Source organism: Sabethes cyaneus, chromosome 1 (genome assembly GCF_943734655.1).
Source record: "Sabethes cyaneus chromosome 1, idSabCyanKW18_F2, whole genome shotgun sequence".
NCBI lineage: Eukaryota > Metazoa > Arthropoda > Insecta > Diptera > Culicidae > Sabethes > Sabethes cyaneus.
Genome location: NC_071353.1, coordinates 144,121,643 through 144,139,776, shown reverse-complemented (window position 1 = coordinate 144,139,776; position 18,134 = coordinate 144,121,643). Strand labels below are relative to the sequence as shown.

The window sequence follows — 18,134 nt, the reverse complement described above, 5'->3', positions numbered from 1 at the left end:
GACCCTCACCTTAACCATCGTTCCGATTTGTCGGCTTTCGGGTCTGCTCTCGAGCAGACAGTCACTCTCGCGGTCCATGATGTTTGTGTTTTCGGGTTTCGCCAAGGGGGGGAGGGCTATCGGTATCACTCGGCGTGGTGTTGGTCCCAGTAGTCGTTCATGCATCTCATGAAGATAAGGGCAACGTATCATACCGTGCACGAAGCTCGTCGGTAACTAACAGCTAATGGCAGTGCTGGAAGCAAAGAAAGGAAAAAATTAAACGATAAAAGTTCAGATCAGGCACCAAAAAAACAAAAAAGAATAAGTTCACTGACATTTGGCCAGTTGCAAAAGTTGCCTTTCCGCCCATGCTTGAACTTTGCGCTCAGCGATTCTCTATCACCAAAGGACGATGATGGTGTCATCGGCCTAAAACACCAATCGATGTATACGTGCATACAGCACAGCAACCGGAAAAAGTTGTCAAACCAAAGAACACTCCGTTTCAGCAACGTTTAAGAAATGCAACTGGTGCAGTGCAACAATGACGGCCGTACGCGAAGCAAAACACAAACAAAAAAAAAAACAACAGAAAACGGGATGTCAATAACCCGATATTTTCCCAATTTTTCTCGTCGTCGCTGCTACTAATGGAACAAAGCAGGCGAGAGAGACTATCATAATTTGTATGTTTTGTTTTTCACACTGACGAGTGCCTGCCTGGATCGTCGTCGTCGGTGGTAACATTCCACCGCATCGCGAATGAATGTAGGTCACTTGGATGGTCACGGAGGAAGATTTTGTTTGTTGTGTTCATTCGTTTCCTGCTGGAAATTAATGACGAGTTTGGGTAAACATTGCACCGTTTCGGACACTTGTTTTGATATTTTTGGCACTTTGGAACGAACGGCAATTTACTACTGCACTAGTCATCATCATCGCCTATTCTAGAGAGGAGATAGGATGGATTGTTTACACAACAAAGACCAGTTGTAGCGGGAAAGTATTGCACCATCATGAGATCATTTGCGGAGCGAACTTTGCCAATAAAATTATTATTATGCTTTTTACTCTAGAAGTGTTTGTACTTTCTTGATAAAGTAGTAGAGTAGTAGAGTCTACGTAGAAATTATCTGGTATTTTACTGTTCAAACTCAATCCCTTAGATTGAGTCAGGATTTCATTTTCATATTTAGCTTGAAAAATTCTTATTAGAACATTCTGCTTGTGAAGTAATTTCAAGAAACAGAAATAAATATTCAGTTTTCGTGCAATCTACAAAGAATGTTCATCCAAGTAGCATACTTTAGGTCCATTTAGTTGAAGCAACCGAATTACGACCGAAACTGGTCATATTTCGGTTACCACAACATCTTTATAACAACCATGCTAGTAGGGCACTATATTCAAGTAACAATTCTAATGTCATTTGGAATTATTTATGATACTTTTGTTGTGACAAAACTATAGAATGTTTTTAGCTGGTTATAAAACTGTTCTATATGATATGTCAAACAAGAGTTTATTTTCAAATGAGACAGGCAGTTTTTTGCCTGGAAGAATTCAGGTGCAGAGAGAAAAGCCAGTTTGAGAAATATATTTTTAAGTTAACAAAGCTGGTTGACTGATTTAAAAATTAAAAAAGAAGAAAACTTATCCAATTTAATTCTACGATGTATATTTTATTCACGACAGATACGTAAGGAGGACTACGATCACCAGATGTTGGAAAAAATCAACAACGGCCCATATAGACAACAAACCACTACCCGAAATAGTTAAGCGAGTTAATCCTACAATTAATGCCAACCGGCGCTAGGAGACGATATCGGAAAATTACGAACTTCAAACCCTACATTACCCAGAATAAAAGGACAACCCAAAATACACAAACCAGGAACGGAGATGCGGGAAATAATAACGGTAAACGGATCACCCACGGAAAAGATTGCCAAGTGGTTGGGAACCGAGTTTCAAAAAATGCCTATAAAATTCCCGAGCCGTTCTGTCAGTAGCACACGAGAAGTCGTCGAGTACCTAAAAACATTGGGAGAACTAGTAGAAGACTACATAATGGTCTCTTTCGATGTTACGGCCTTATTCCCAAGCGTCCCCGTGAAAGAATCGATAAGCCTCTTGGAAGACTGGCTATTGAAACAGCATGAGTTCCTTGCGTTATCAAGGAGAAAAAAAGGTGGGAGCATATTTGAAGCTGACACGTTTGTGTATGGAGAAGAATTACTTTATATTCAGGGACAGTTATTACAAACAACTGAAAGGTGCACCGATGGGCAATCTTTTATCACCGTTTCTGTGCGAACTATTCATGGCTAACCTTGAAAACAAGCTGGAACAAAACCAGGTACTCCCAACCAGATGGTGGCGCTACGGCGACGACATTTTTAGCATAATCAAAAAAGGAGAGATGGAAACCATTCTAGCAGCCATGAATGGTACACATAGGAACATACACTTCACATATGAAATAGAAAAAGACGGAAAACTTCCTTTTTTGGATATCATAATAATAAAACAAATTGAAAGCACAGAAACAGAAATTGAAATTTATAGAAAACCAACAAACACCAAACGAGTTATACCTAGCTCATCTAACCACTCCCACCAACACAAAATGGCAGCTTTCCTGCACGTGATACATAGCATGGAAACATTACCGTTAAGAGAGCTAGGAAAACAAAAAGAACTAGCTCACATTCTTGAAATAGCAAAACTAAACGGATATAAAGAAACGACAATCCAGAACATGATTTCCAAAAAAAGAAGAGACGCATACAAAAAATCATTCACAACACTTACACCAATCACACCAAAACTCAAGAGAGTGGCAGTAGAATACGACGGAAACATTACACGCCCTCTCCGTTGGAAAATGAGGAAATTTGGAAATGATCTAATCTACACGAGCCGAAATAACCAGCTCAAAAATAAGTTGGGATCAACTAAAGACCCGATTGAAGAACACAGACAATCAGGAATTTATGAAATCAGTTGCCCACATTGCGAGAAGGTTTACATCGGTCAGACTAGAAGGAATCTGGAAACACGAACTAAAGAACACTTGGCAGAGGTAACAAAAGCATCAAGAGATGCCGAGAAAGTTCTGACACATCATTTTAGATCAAAAGTGACTGAGCACGTCTTCAACGACAACCATCCGCTGACCATTGACAACGCAAAAGTAATTAACAACTGCTCTGCGTGGAAGATGGATGCAGCGGAGAGTTTATAGATTTACAAGAGGTGCTCCTCCACTTTACTAAACAAAGACCCTGGAAACGGTTTTTCTTGGCTTTTTAATTATGTGCCAAAATACAGACATACAGGGACACACTCAGACGAGACAATTGCTGGCTAAAAACTTCGCTCTCTCTCTCTTCTCAGATCCCGGTTTCACATTATTCGTATAATCCCATTAGCTTTTTCAGGTTTCCCTTAATTTAATTAATGTTTTAGATTTCAGACTCTTTCAATAGAATTAGTTCACCAATAGAATTTAGTTTACAATAGAGTTAGTTTACCTACACCAATTGTATATACGTACACAGGTAGTCTCAGACAAACGTTGTATCTGTCTACCTACACTATTACCCACACATAGATTTCGTACCCATATCTCCTATAAAAACTGTGAAATTGCCTGCAAGTCGTAGGCGAAATACGTATCTGTCGTGAATAAAATATACATAGTAGAATTAAATTGGATAAGTTTTCTTCTTTTTTAATTTTTAGGTTTCGTATTCTACTAGGACGCTCCAAAAACTTCAGTGACTGATTTATCTTTTTACCACAGCAAGTTTTATGCTTTATAGCTTTGACAGAATAAAACGAAAAGCATCAATGCATTACGGCGGTTACTATCAAGAGGCGAAAAACATAATCAGTTTTATTGATGCTTTCAGCGGAGCGTAGTAAGACCACTTGAGCTTGTACCCTTACTTTTATAAAGGTGCTAGGAACCTTCTAAAGAGTGGGCCACTTGCCCACATCAGTAGGGAAGAAAAGTATAGACTAGTGATAGCTCCCCATAGCCTGCACACCGACAGGAACGATAACGGCCAACGATGTATAAACTTCACTGCTTCCCGAGGCCCGGTGATCCGAAGCACCTTTTTTCTACGCAAAGATATCCACAATGGAGTTGTGTTCCCTTGCCCAAATATCGACGAGCTAGGAAGCAGAGGACCACAATCCTGTTTCAACTGTTTCGAGCTAATGACAGGCGTAAGTTTTACGAGAAGGTAAACCTACCTTATAAGGGCTACCGCTACACACCGGAACCTGACATATGTAGCGACGAGGGAGGGAATCTAATCACAAACGAGCGCGAGATGGTCGACAGGCGGAAGCAGTTCTTCGATGATCACCTCAAGGGCGAAGTTGCATAATGGAAATTAACCTAGGAGTACCCATGGAAGATAGTAATGTTCCAGCACCTGATCTCCAAGAAGTCAAACGAGAAATCGGGTTGCTGAAGACCAAAAAAGCCGCTGGTAAGGACCGTCTACCGGCAAAGCTTTATAAACATGGCCGAAAAACGCTGAGTAATTTTCAAAATTTAAGAGGGGGTGAAGCTTGGAATGGATGGAAGGAGTGGCCTACCCATCTACAAAAAACGCGATTGGCTCGACTACTGCAACTATTGCGGCATTACGCTGATAAACACCGCCTACAAGGTACTCTCCCAGATCTTGTTGCGCTGCCTGTTACCGATAGCACAAAGTTTCGTAGGGAATTACGGGGAGCTTCATGGGGGCTCGCGCCACTGCGGACCAAATTTTCGTCATCCGACAGATCTTGCAAAAATGTCGGGAGTACAACGAGCCTCTTTAATGATTTCAAAGCAGCATACGATACAGGCGATCGAGATCAGCTCTGGCAGATAATGCACGAACGCAGTTTTCCGGATAAACTGCTGTGACTGATCAGAGCTAAATTAGATCGAGTGCTGCGCTTCGTGCGTATATCTGGGATGCTCTCGGCGAGCGTTGAAACAACCGTCACGGCTTATCCTGCATCAACATCGCTCTTGACGCGGTGATCCAACGGGCGGGCATCAAACAAGAGGCACGATTTTCACAAAGGGTAGCCAACTTACAGACTTTGCAGATGACTTTGGGCTGAATTGGGCTGAAAATAAATGCGTCGAAGACTACATACATGAAAGGAAGCGGCTCCAAAGAAACAAATGCGCGCCTCCCACGGACGGAATTGTCGTTTGAATGCTAATAGCTTAGTGGTTTCCCGATCGAGTTTCAATATTCTTACACCAATCGATTGGAAAATCTTCTAAGAATTGCTCCAAATGAAGAAAAGTATGGATTCTTGATGTTGAACTATTGAAAAATTGAAAATAATGAACCTTTGTTTTACCAGAATTCTCGCTTCGTGATTGGTTGTTGGAAATGACGTCATCAAAGTGGAAATGGGTTTTCACGCTTCGGCTGATAATTCAGTCAATTTTCAATAGATTTTCGAGATATTTACACCAATTGATCGGAAAATCGATTTGGAAAATATTGAAAGTATAGAAAATTATTAATTTTCTATGCGCGTCATTGTTAAATTGAATGATTTTCATTGTTTTGCCTTCCCTCGTCAGTGCTTCCCTAGCACTTAAGCTTAAGCTTCCTTATGATTGTACCGTGAATTCGGGTGAAATTGATCACTTTTACGAGTATTTTTTTAAATAACTTTGAATAGAAACATATTTAAGACGATGATTGAATTTTAAAATAAGTACTGTAGTGCTGGCTACACGACAGTATCATGTATATCGTATTTAAATAGCTTTATTTTAGATAAAACTTATTGTAATCGTGAAATTGAAATAGGCAATTTCGAGATAGGCAACATAACATCCTGCATGTAGGCAACAATGTCGCGTATAGCAACTAGCACAAAAATCAGACAGACAGCTCTACATTAGCATGGATGATGCGGCTGCTAAATAAATATGAACGATAAAAAAGAAATTAAGCAAATTTTAGCATCGTATTCGCGATTTTTTGTTTAAACATAGCTGTATATATGTGTAAATGTACGATTTACGTATACAATCTTCACCTATCTAGTGAAAAGAATAATTTAATTCTCCTCATATACGGGAGCTTGACTGTCTCTTTGAATGTGTAGTTGCATTTCGCTATGTAGGCACAAACCGATCTCTAGCACTCTCATGCAACTGCCATATGGAGCGTTTGTAAAATTTGTGCGAAGTATTGTCTGTCTTTTGCACTCTTTTATAAATCTCCATTCTGCTTCACAGAAAGAACAAACTTTCGCAGGTGGCGGCTCCATTTCGCAGCCATAGTGAACTAGAAATCTATGTTGTCTCAGCTCATGATGTTATCATTCGTTTTATTTTGTAAAAGGTCACATTAAACAAATTCTTTCGCATTATTTTATTCATGGAAACTATCAAAGCACAGCCAGATAATTAGAGAACCGAATTAGTTTCATTAAAACTTTCTGCTGCAACGAAATTTTTGTTAACGGCAAAGAGTTTTATCGAGCATTTTGAAAATTGCGATTCGATCAAAATAATAAATTTTAAAAAATCAAGCTATTTACAAGATCAATCGTGCTGAAATCCAAATGACTTTCATCTGTAACTCAATCTTTATATGAATGGGTGCATATACAGCTTTATGAATCAGTGTAAACGTAGAATAATGAGTTTTTTACTCGTTGGTCCGTGGTGATCAATTTCACCCGAATCGACAGTATTTAATTTACGCCCTACAGAATCCAATCGAAAATTGTTAAGCTTTAGCTGTTACTGCTTCTTCGGATAAGGTAACGTAGACATCCAAATTCACCAAGCGACCGCCAGTGAACGATAGGGGTTTTGGCTGCTATGCCTTTTACTGCGCATCGTCATTCGGTCAGCGGCTTTCGTTGGCGACACATCGGCAAGTAGCTAGCTTGCGACACATCGGATCGGACAGGCAGTTTTCGAGTCACATCCGTGGCATAATTTTAAAGGTTGTATTTGAAACATTGTTTGCCTTACGGTGCACATCGTCGTCAGTTGGTCGTGTTCATCAGCTGTTGAAGAAAGGAAAGTATGCTGAGCGTGTTGGAGCTGGAGCACTCGTCTCGCTGCCGTGATGGAATATCTGGCTGCTGAAGTTCTAGAATTAGCAGGAAATTTGCTGCTCGCGACAACAAAACGACCAGAATTAAGCCATGTCACTTGCAGTTGGCCATTCATGAACGGCTTCGTCGATCGCATAGCTGCTGAGGCTTTCTGGCTGGTCCGTTGCAACAAGCCGTGCCTGGTTAGCGGTTATCGGAACTTCAATTTCACCGTTAGGTGCGTTAGTGCAAGTTTATTGCAAGCTAGAGCTATGATAATCAAACAATCGGTCCTTTTAAGGATCACACAACGATTGAAGAGTTTATTATATTTTCTTGCCCAGTCCTAGACCATAATAACACAGGCAACGAGGGAAAAGTTGAACTTTTCGCCGTTGCGGACGACCAACAAACGGCGGGAATAAGTTTACTGGTCACGGGCGACATTTTCTGTCACTTCAAAAACGTTTGCAACTTGTAAATGCTTTATGATCAGTGTTCTTCTTTTTTAAACTGCAGAAAAGTTTTGCGTAAATTGCTTTTTGAAAACTCGCGCGTACCGTCTACCGATTACCAGAGGAAAAGCCCTATTTAACGTAGAAACAGATTATGAAAATTTATTTACTATTTTGTTTCGTGTGACTTCGATTGGTTTTAATAAAATAGATTCTATCAATTCATGGATATAACTCCAAAATCGGTTGATGATTGAACGTATACAATGTTACTACTTTGATAAACGTTGCGTATGTAGGTTGTATACATGAAGAATCGTATTATTACATACATGGATACATCCTACTATCGCTACAAAGAGACTAACGTAGTCCTACGTCACCTATGAATTCCTGCCTTGGCATGGTTCGATTTTGGATATCAGCATTTTTATGACACACAATGCAAAACTAGTTTTTCCCTATTATTTTTGTTTGTTGTCTATCATACGCGATCAATCAAAGTGAACTGAGATCTATTTAAATGCTTTTTATCATTAAAGAAGTTCTTCCAGCCAAATTTCCTACATGTTTACCGACGTGCGACGAAGAAGAAAATGTCGCCTAATCGTTTTAATTTCCGTCATTTATAAATGAAAAAAACTCACGCAAGGCATTGTCGTTATACTACAGCCAGGAAAACTTTTTTTTGTATGCCAGAAGGGCACTGGGTTGAAAAATGCCACTGCGACAGTCACGAAGATTGTCTTTTGTAGCTGGCCCCGATTGCTGTACACAGTTTACGGATTGCTCATACCCATTGATGGAGTTGAGCTGGGTTGTAAGACTGTGCCCCAATTAGGTATTACATGGTTAATAAAACCAACTACCTTCTTGGGACGAAGTTTCCATACTGAGTATGGAGTTAATAGGTAGCTTCCGAAGAGGCTGAACCTGGAAGACGCAAGAGCTCCACAGGAGCAAAGTAAGTGCGCTGAACTTTCTAGTTCTAAATTGCAAAAGCGGCAAATGTCGGCTAAGACCTTGACAATTCTCTTTAAATAGTAAAGAGTGGGACAATATCCGGTGAGGAGTCCCGTGATTGTGCGCAGTTCCCTACGCGTTAAGGTAAGTACTGCAGGGTCTGGGTAGATAAACTGTTTAGCTTGTCTACAGCCCTGTGCTTTATACCAACTGGATGCTATTTATAGCTTTTCCCAGGTCAGTTATTCGCTGTTGAGTTGACAGCGGATATGGAGGTGCCCAGAAACGGTTCGGGGCCAATGAACTGATGAGCAGATCCTTGTCTCGCTAGGCTGTCGATAAGCTCATTGCCCTCGATTCCGCAGTGTTCAGCTCCAGGCACCCAGAACAATGAAACTTTATTCTGGCGGGAGAGCTCCTTCAAGATTGTGTTGTACTCCCAAACTAATTCACATGCACATTTGGTGGATTAGAGAGCCAGTAGTGCAACCTGGCTGTCCGTGAAGATTCCGATTTTAGCATACCTATACTTTCGTTTTAGACATATCATGGCGCAGATGTATATTGCATATACTTCCGCTTGGAACACGGTGGGCCATTTGCTCAAGCTTGGAAGAGCTTCCTTTATTCCGGGTCCGTAGACTCCAGAACCTGTGCAAGTCCCAATTTTTGATCTATTTGTAAAGAAGCAGATGGTACCGGATGGAAGAACAGGCCCCCCATTGCTCTATACAGCGCGATCAGTATCAATTACACTGTACGGAACACCCATGTTAGGTCGTGCCTCCATTCAGTCAGAGATTGTCGTTACTAGGGGTGATAGTTTGAACTCCCTTAGTACGCGAAGGTGACCAATTTAATGCCCCTCAAGTATGTTACGACACCTCTGCAGCCTTAGTGCACCGAGTTCGGCTACCTTCTTCACATGGAGATGTAAAGGTAGCAAGCATAACATTGCCTCCATGGCTGCAGTTGGTGTTGTGCGCATAGCGCTGGTCACTGACATACATGCCAGGCGTTGAACTTTGTTTAGCTTGGACTGAGCTGTCACCTTATTCACCTTTGGCCACAATACAAGAGCGGCATAAGTTAGCCTAGGCCGTGCAATAGTAGTGTATGACCAAAGGGCTAGTTGAGGATTCATTCCACAGGTTTTGCCAAACAGTGAACATGCCCAGATGGCTGTTGTTGCTTTGTTGACAGTATAGTCTAGGTGAGCGATTTATGATCCAGAATAATACCCAGATGTTTAACTTCATTGCTGAAGCTTAGTCTGATTCCATTCAGTGTAGGGGGAGTAAGAGTATGTCTCCTCCGCCTAGTAAATGGTATCACGACTGTTTTGGAGGGGTTTATATTAAGCCCCTCTCGTAGGCACCATGAGATATTGGAGTTTACAGACAATGAGAACTCCTCCTTGAGGACATTCTTTGATCGCTGAGATTGTGACCGACGTATCTCCCAATGAAGCTGTGATTTCCCTGCTTGACAGCATTGCTTCAATCCAGCTCATTGTCGGCTGATCAGTTCCTTTATTAAGGAGAACCGTGTTAAATGGGGCAAATGACGTGTTATCGAAGGCACCTTAAATGTCAAGAAAAGCACAAAGTGCCGTCTCTTGGTATTGAAGCGACTTCTCAATTAGCGTCACTAGGCAGTGAAGTGCGGTTTCCGTAGATTTCCCGCATTGATAAGCATGTTGATTGTCATGTAAAGGAGTGTTCTTTAGAAACTCGCTACGGATGTGATTATCCGTGATTTTTTCCATCAACTTGAGAAGTGTTGATGTCAGACTATTGGTTTGAAAGCTTTTGGCATAGTTTTATCTTTTTTTCTGCCTTAGGTATGAACACCACCCTGACCTTCCGCCAGCTTGCCGGGGCATGTCCCAACGTGAAGCTGGCAGGAAAGAGGTTGATGAGCTCGGACATTATAATCTCGTCCGCTTTTTGTAAGAAGATGGGAAGTATGCCATCCGGACCCGGAGACTTCATTGGTTCAAAGGAGCTGAGTGCCCAATCGATTGAAGCCTCCGTAAACAGCCGGCGCGCAAGTAAAACCGAGTCGGTTGACACATTGCGCGACGACCTAACTTGCTGTTGCGCGCCGACGTCGCTTTCAGTGGACACTGTCGAACCAGGGAAATGCGTGTTCATAAGAATCTCCAACGTTTCCCTAGTAGTAACAGCGAGACTGCCATCTTATTTTTTCAATTGCCCTAGGCCATTATCATGGTCCTTGGCTAACGCTTTTTGGAGTCGCGCCGCCACAGGCAGAGTTTGGATACTTTCGCAAAACTTGACTCTGGACTTTCTTTTGGCTTTGCGAAGCTCTGCGCCCTGTTGCCCTGTTGAATAAACGCCTACACGGTGCTCCAAATAGCGTTATTATAAAAAAAAATTCTCCATAAAATCCGAGTATACCAGTCGATTTGTATTACTTTCCACCATCTTCAGTCAAAATTTAAAAAAATGGTAGGCACAGTTTTGGAGAAACGGCCATTTAATGTCAAAAAGGCATAAATCTCGTAGAAAAAGACAAAATACATATACAATTGTGCTTATTTTATCACACAATGATTTGCAATAAGCATACTGCTGTCATTATCATAAAAAGAACATAGTAGGCCTTGTTCTGCACTACACAAAAGTTAATGTAAGATTTATTTTTTTGAGATAGAGTAAGGTGGGGCAAAAGTCAGATTCAATGATTTATCAGTGCCGATTCCGCATAATTTGACAACATTGATATGGACTTGACATACTTTGACAGCTTAAAGTCCATCGTATACATTTATTATTTACGAATCATAATTGCTGAGTTAAATGGAAATGTTCAATTAGTGCGGTTTGGATGTTTTATTTCGCAATATAGGAAACGCAATATAAACATAGTTGAAGTAGCATTTCACATTACTCAAGCATCTCTTTTGAAAATGCGATGAGAAAAATTTAGAAAATATATTTCTATTTTACATAATTTAATCAAATCCTGCCAAGCACCAAATGGGACAAAAGTGCAATTCAATTGGTGTATTAGCAAGTGCACTAATTTCATAAATTCAAAGTTCGAACTTTTGCCTCGCGATCAGGCACCTGATCAGAAAAATGATGAATTTTAATACTATTACTCCAGATGATTTATAGCTGAATGTGAAGATGTTGAGTTGTTACATCAATATTAAATATAGTTTACTGTGTGCTTCATTTCATGAAAATTGAAGACAACTTCAAATGTCGCACTTATGCCCCACCTTACTCTAATGGATATTCACGAAGAAAATCGTAGGAAAGTTTTACGAAAAATAAAAATGCCCACTAGCGTGGCAAAAGTTCGTTTGAATCCAATTCATAATTACAACGCATTATTTACTTGTCCATGAATCGCACTTTTGCTCCGCCCATGAATCGCATTTTTGCCCTACAAGACTTTTTAAGTGGTTTGATCAAATTATGGAAATAGAAATATATTTTGAGAATTTCTCTCGCCGCATTTTTAAAATAGGTGTTTGAGTGATGCGAAACGCTGCTGCAATGTTTCAACAAGCAATAACCTCCATATCAACAGGAGCCGTATTTGCCATATAACGAAATATTACATCAAAACCGCTCCAAAGTAACATTTACACTTAATTCAGCAATTATGCTTCATAAACAACAAATGTTTACGATAAATTCAAGCTATCTCAGTATTCGACCATTCAAACTAATGTTGTCAAATTACGTGCAATCTGCACTGATAAACCATTGAATCACACTTTTGCCCCTCTTTACTCTACACATATTCACAAATATGCAATTAATTAAAGCAAAATTCATTAATATGCGAGAACAAATTGGAAAACTCCTTTTAATACTACAATATTTTATGTCTAAAGCTTGCCACTCACTAAAGAAGGCTAGTCCTAGCCAAAACTACAAGCCTTCTTTAGTGAGTGGCAAGCGACTTTATATAATAATTTATAATTATTATACAAAACTCATTAAGTCATTCATATTTCTGTTATGTTGCATGCAGCATATCTCAAAAATATTAAAATACTTCTACCGATATTTGGTACTCTTGTGCGCACTAAACAAGCGTATTTGTATAGACATTGCGTCAATTTTCTTCTAATTTTTGCTCTTTTCATTTTAAAAGGGCATACCTCAAAAACCGTGCCTACGCTTTTTTTAAATTTCATCCATATATAGTGGTAAGTGCTGCAAATCGGCTGGTGTACTCACATTTCATGGAGATTTTTTTTTGATAATAATGGTCCGGGAGCACCGTGTAAGCACAATTGTATATGTATTTTGTCTTTTTCTACGAGATTTATGCCTTTTTAACTTTAAATGGCCGTTTCTCCAAAAGTGTGCCTACCATTTTTTTAAAATTTTGACTGAAGATGGTGGAAAGTAATACAAATCGACTGGTATACTCAGATTTTATGGAGAATTTTTTTGATAATAACGCTATCTGGAGCACCGTGGCCTAGCCTCCCGACGAAGGTTGCTGAGCGATTTATTCCACCAGGGTACGTCACGGCAGACTGTCCGCGTGATTAACGGACAGTTTGCAGTATAAGCATCAATAATCCTGCTCTGTAGGCCAGGAAAACTTGCCAGACCTGCAGAAATTTTGCAGAATTACATTTGTCATGCCGTCCTACACAAGTACTTGCGCGTTTGCTTCGTAAACAGTGTTGTGATTTTTAGCTCGGACGATGAAAAGTTTTGATGGACGGATTTTAAAACGGTACGATGAATTTAAGAAATAAAGTCAGTTGCATAATTTCAATAATATGCTTTAATGATCGCTTTTCAGTGATTTCAAAGTTCACGGATCAGAAGGTAAGAGTGTTTTAGTCAAATCAGCACAAGAACTTTTGGAGTATTCATTAAATCCATCCAACAAATGATGAAAATTAGAATGGCTTTACTTACTACGACGGGAATTAGAAATAAAACCTACTTAAGATGACGGAAAAATGTTACGCTAAGTGTGTTCAGGAAAAAAAAGTATGCGGTTTTATAGAATGTTTCGAACAATAATATTTTTATTGCCGTAGGACTACGTCTCACCGCAGGTCGCCACGCATTTGTTGCCAAATTCGAAATCCTACTGTACCTAATTGGTTCATACCTAATGTTTAATTTGGGACAAGGGACAAAGCTTCCGAATATCGACAATGCTAATCTTCAAATGAATAATAGTTATTAATTCCAGAGAGTTAATTTTATTCATTCTAGGTACTTTTATTGCTCGTTGCCGTTTAAGGGCCTCTTTTGTTTGCCCTAAGAATCATTGAAGTTTGTTAATAGACACAATAAAATAACGTTTTCGTTGCGTAGGGAATAATATTCATGTAATTATAAATTCGTGACTGTATTGTAATCATTACACTAGATCAGACTGTAGTTTCCAATAAAATCACCATTAAATTTCCCTGCGAGCAAACCAATCCAAACCCCAACCCGAAAACTTGCGTGTCTGGCCCTTTTGTTCGATAAATTATTTTCACCGGCACGTTTCTTTCTTCGAATTTTTTTCCTCTCTGTCCCATTATCTTCCGCTGAACGGAACTTCATTCATCAACTAAAATTTCATAATAATCAAAACGGTCAGAACGACGAAATCTATAAAGATTACACCGGCCAGATTCGCGTTGGAGTTAGCCAACCGCGACGACATTTTTATGATAATCCAACTCCACTGCGTGCGTGGTGAGGGGGCCGCACAGCGGCCGTAAATGTTAAACCGGTCCGATCGAGTGTTTTACTGTTGTTTGGCGGGCACCACGGCCACGGTCGGGGAGTGCAGTAAGAGCAGAACAAAGTCATTATTATCATCATCGTCGTCGTCGTCGTAATTATTCTCGCTAAACGCTTACTGCCGGAGCTGCCGGACACGGCTGACACCGCGAGCGACAGCCCGAGTGATGTTTTATGGCGGTCTGTTATTGTTGTTTTGCTGTTGCAACAAGCGAAAGTTTGAACACCCCATCGGGCGATTCGATTTATATAAACAGACACCAATCCTGGCAGGCCCAGGCCCAGGGGATGGCGCTACAATCGCCCGCCAATGTGAAAATTCTTGCGGAAAGATCATTCGGGTTTGTTTATGCTTGCAGACAGATACGGCGTCTTTATTTGTTGACGTAGATTAATTTACAATTTCGAGCACGATGTCGGACTGGAATTACCATCGCACTCCAAAAACAGCAAACGGCTTCGATCGATCGAGCCAATATAATAATTTGGTGAATCCGCCGGCTTTGCAAACCCCGGGATGACTTCATAACCGCCAAGCAGAGTAGAACACTGTTGAATATTAACTATCGGATCGGATCGGTTCAGCTCAGCGTTAAGATTGTGCGTTGGTTGACGGTAAAGTGGTTTCATGGTCGTCTTGTAGAGAATTGATTAATTTTCAACTTTTCTGTTTAGGTGACATTCAGAACAAATGACCGGTAAAATAATTTTAAATTCATTTCAACACCTCCCCACACTAGAAAGCAATTGTATTGACCGGCAGTTTCATCGGCAGGAAATTTAATTATTCCGAGTAGGTTGGCTTAGTCGGTCCTGGTCGTTAGCGAACATGTTATCTCTCATTACCGCGCTCTGCTATAGGTAGGTTTGGTACTAATGGGTTTAAAAATGAAGAAGCATTTATTCCCATTTCCAAACAAAAACCCCTCTTTGCCCAGCCAGCGGCTAGAAGAATAGTTTATCTACTTATACGTAACCCATTTCCATAGCCATAGCCACAGTCATTATGAGCATATCAAGAAATAAACTTTTTCCTGCTGCACCTTAAAAAGCGCGGTTCATTGTGCCCGGTACGTACCCATGGGGCAAACGGTGGTCCAGTTTTCCAAATGAAAACACTGCGAATGGAAAGTTATAGTTACCTGCATTGCATGAGGGATTGTTAGAATGGTACGTAATGCTTATCTTTTCTGCCAGCGCAGTGGGTCACTTTCATATTTATTTTAACTATCGTTTTATTCGTGATCAAAACTTTCAACTTTTATGACTTTATATTTTATGCTGCGGTGATTAATCACCGCATAGGAGATAAAACAAAATCTGCGCGAATCAGTCTAATGTGAATGCAGCAAATACAGCTAAAAGAGAGACTGAAACTAACTGAACTATCGAAGCGTAACTTTTGACCGGTCCCTGCTAGGCAACTATTAACTGGAGTGTTCAACGCCCCGTGACGCAGGAAGTTCCTGTGCAATTCTAACTGTGACAATATGAAAATTACCACCAAGCCCTGCGGGTGTGTAAGGATAGTTTCCCAACTCGTCTGGAAACCGCTGTTTGCCTTCGAAAAACCAAACCTGGTTATAAAGTATGAACATTTTTTTTTCGATCTAAATAGTAAGAAAGCTTAGAGCACCACTTTCATTGCAGAAATTACTATTAACGTGCGTGCTATGGAAAGAGTTAATGGATTTAGCTCTATTTGTCCAAAAATTGACCTGGCTTGAAAAGATGCGAAAATTATATTTTGCATTCGGCATTGTGCTACGGTGAAGAGAAGTCCAAACAACTTCCCTAACCTACAAAGTCGCGAAAAACTGCGTGTCACTGCCATTTTCATATTTAGTTATTACATTATTAGTGTCAAACTGTCAAGAAACGATATGAATTATTTATCTATTTACAGAAATTTATTTTATGGAAATGAGCAAAAATAAGTCTAGCTTTGTGTTGGCCAAGCTAACGTCTCGACTAGTACATTGTGCCACAAGAGATGGTTGAATGAAATGAAAAAAACGCGTAGCGGGTAATGGAGTGGTGATTGCACTCCATCCTCCTTTTTTTTCGGGGATTGGTGATTAATCAAGGGACAATCTTCCACGATGGGTGGTTGATGAATTGCGGAAGCATTAGGTTGCCTCCCGCTGCGCTCACTGTTGGCGGTAATGACAGTTCCGGAAATTGCAGTCGGAACTATATCAGAAATGACAGTTGCATTCCTCTTCAGAAAAGTAGTCCCTTATGTTAGTTTTTTTTTCATTATAGGTAATTTAACGAAGAATATTCAATCTCATTCTATATTGTCTTTTTTTCTTGACATTTTGAAGTGTGACATCAATTCTCGTGAAGCAAATGAATTAAATGGATTTATTTTCAGAGCTAAATGTGACATGAAGCTTGTAAACCAATCAGGTATTATTTATTGTTAATAACTCAGAAGTTACGCCCTGAGAAGTTAACTACGCCAGAACCTTCTAAATCTGATGTCATCGATTCAATCAATCGCATGATTAAGCTTTCGCCGGATGCCGGATTAAAGAAACAATAGCTTCGTAAGAACGCTAGTTAGAATAAAATACTAATTAAATAACCGCAAATTGCCATCAACTAATGATGTAATAGAGTACACTCGTATGTCATCGATTCATATAGTTCGTTGAGATGTACAGATCGCAGTTTTTTAAGGCGTTGATGTCAGGGCAATTATTACATGCTTACTAAGTACCTAACTAAGCACCAGGAAGGCATACACCAATCACGCTACTCTAAACCAAAGTATGCAAGAACAATGTGAATGACTTCACATTTTCGTGTTAACTTACACCACTTTGGTGGAAGCTACTTAGCGTCATCTAAAACACATACAAATTCAGTTTCAGTTTATAAATACCGTAAGCGCGCCTAATTCTGTGCATGGTTACTAATTCTGCGCAGCGGACATTTCAGTCAATAATAATTTCACACTTTGTTTTGCTTAAACTAAGCCAATTCAATCTGTAAAAGGCGTCAGTCGTCTTCACTACCTATCGTAGCTATCGTATCCAGCAGAATCGCAACGTTATTAAAGAACAATGAGAAAATCAAAGGCCCCAAGTTGATACCTTGAGGAACTCCAAATTTGTTGCTAAACACTGATGATGTAATGGCTCCTAGTTTCACAAGTAGTACTAATATCTATGCCTAAAAAAATTAATTTCTGTCTGTTTGTACTCTGTATGTTCCTTATAGACTCAGAAACTGAACCGATCGGCGTGAAAATTTGGATGTTTTAGGGGCCGGGGAGGATTTTTGGGACCGGGGAGGATTCTTATGATGGTAAGAGACCCCTACCCCCTACGAGGGGGGGGGGTGGTCTCCCATACGAATCAAATACAAATTTCCTAATTACTCGAGAACTAATCAAGTAAATGGAACCAAATTTGGCATGTGGGGGTTTTAGGAGACAGGAATTTTTACTATGGCGAATTATGACCCCTATGCCCTTTAAGAGCGGAGGACTCCCATACAAATGAAATACAAGTTTCCTCATATCTCGAGAACTAATCAAGCAAATGGAATAAATCAGCTTTATTTTGTATGGCTAATCAATAGGGGAAGTTGTTTTCTACTTTACTGTGAGGAAAACTTGAAAATTTGTATATTAAACTACCCACACTTTCATAGTTACGTAACTACCAAAATGAATCATCTAAGGTTGAGCTCCTCAGAAACTGGTAAAACTCGAGATTGTGACAAAGGTCATCCGAAATTTACGATTTATGTACAGCACAGTTTAATTTGTGGCAATACGAATTTTGTCGAATTAGCTAGTAACATATATAACAGAAAAGTCCATAATAACAAACTACATTTCAACACAATCTTTATTAGACATGATATAAGA

At 39.9% G+C, this 18,134-nt stretch overlaps 1 protein-coding gene across 2 annotated transcripts in view; it reads right to left on the bottom strand.

Moving 5' to 3' along the window:
- The window catches only part of LOC128739068 (proton channel OtopLc), a 95,357-nt gene that overhangs the window by 59,166 nt on the left and 18,057 nt on the right, over window positions 1-18,134 (bottom strand). For both annotated transcript variants that reach the window (XM_053834525.1, XM_053834526.1), the window contains exon 2: window positions 10-235. In XM_053834525.1, coding sequence (XP_053690500.1) covers window positions 10-192 — 183 coding nt within the window. In that variant the 5' untranslated portion in view covers window positions 193-235. The remainder of the gene's footprint in view (window positions 1-9; window positions 236-18,134) is intronic.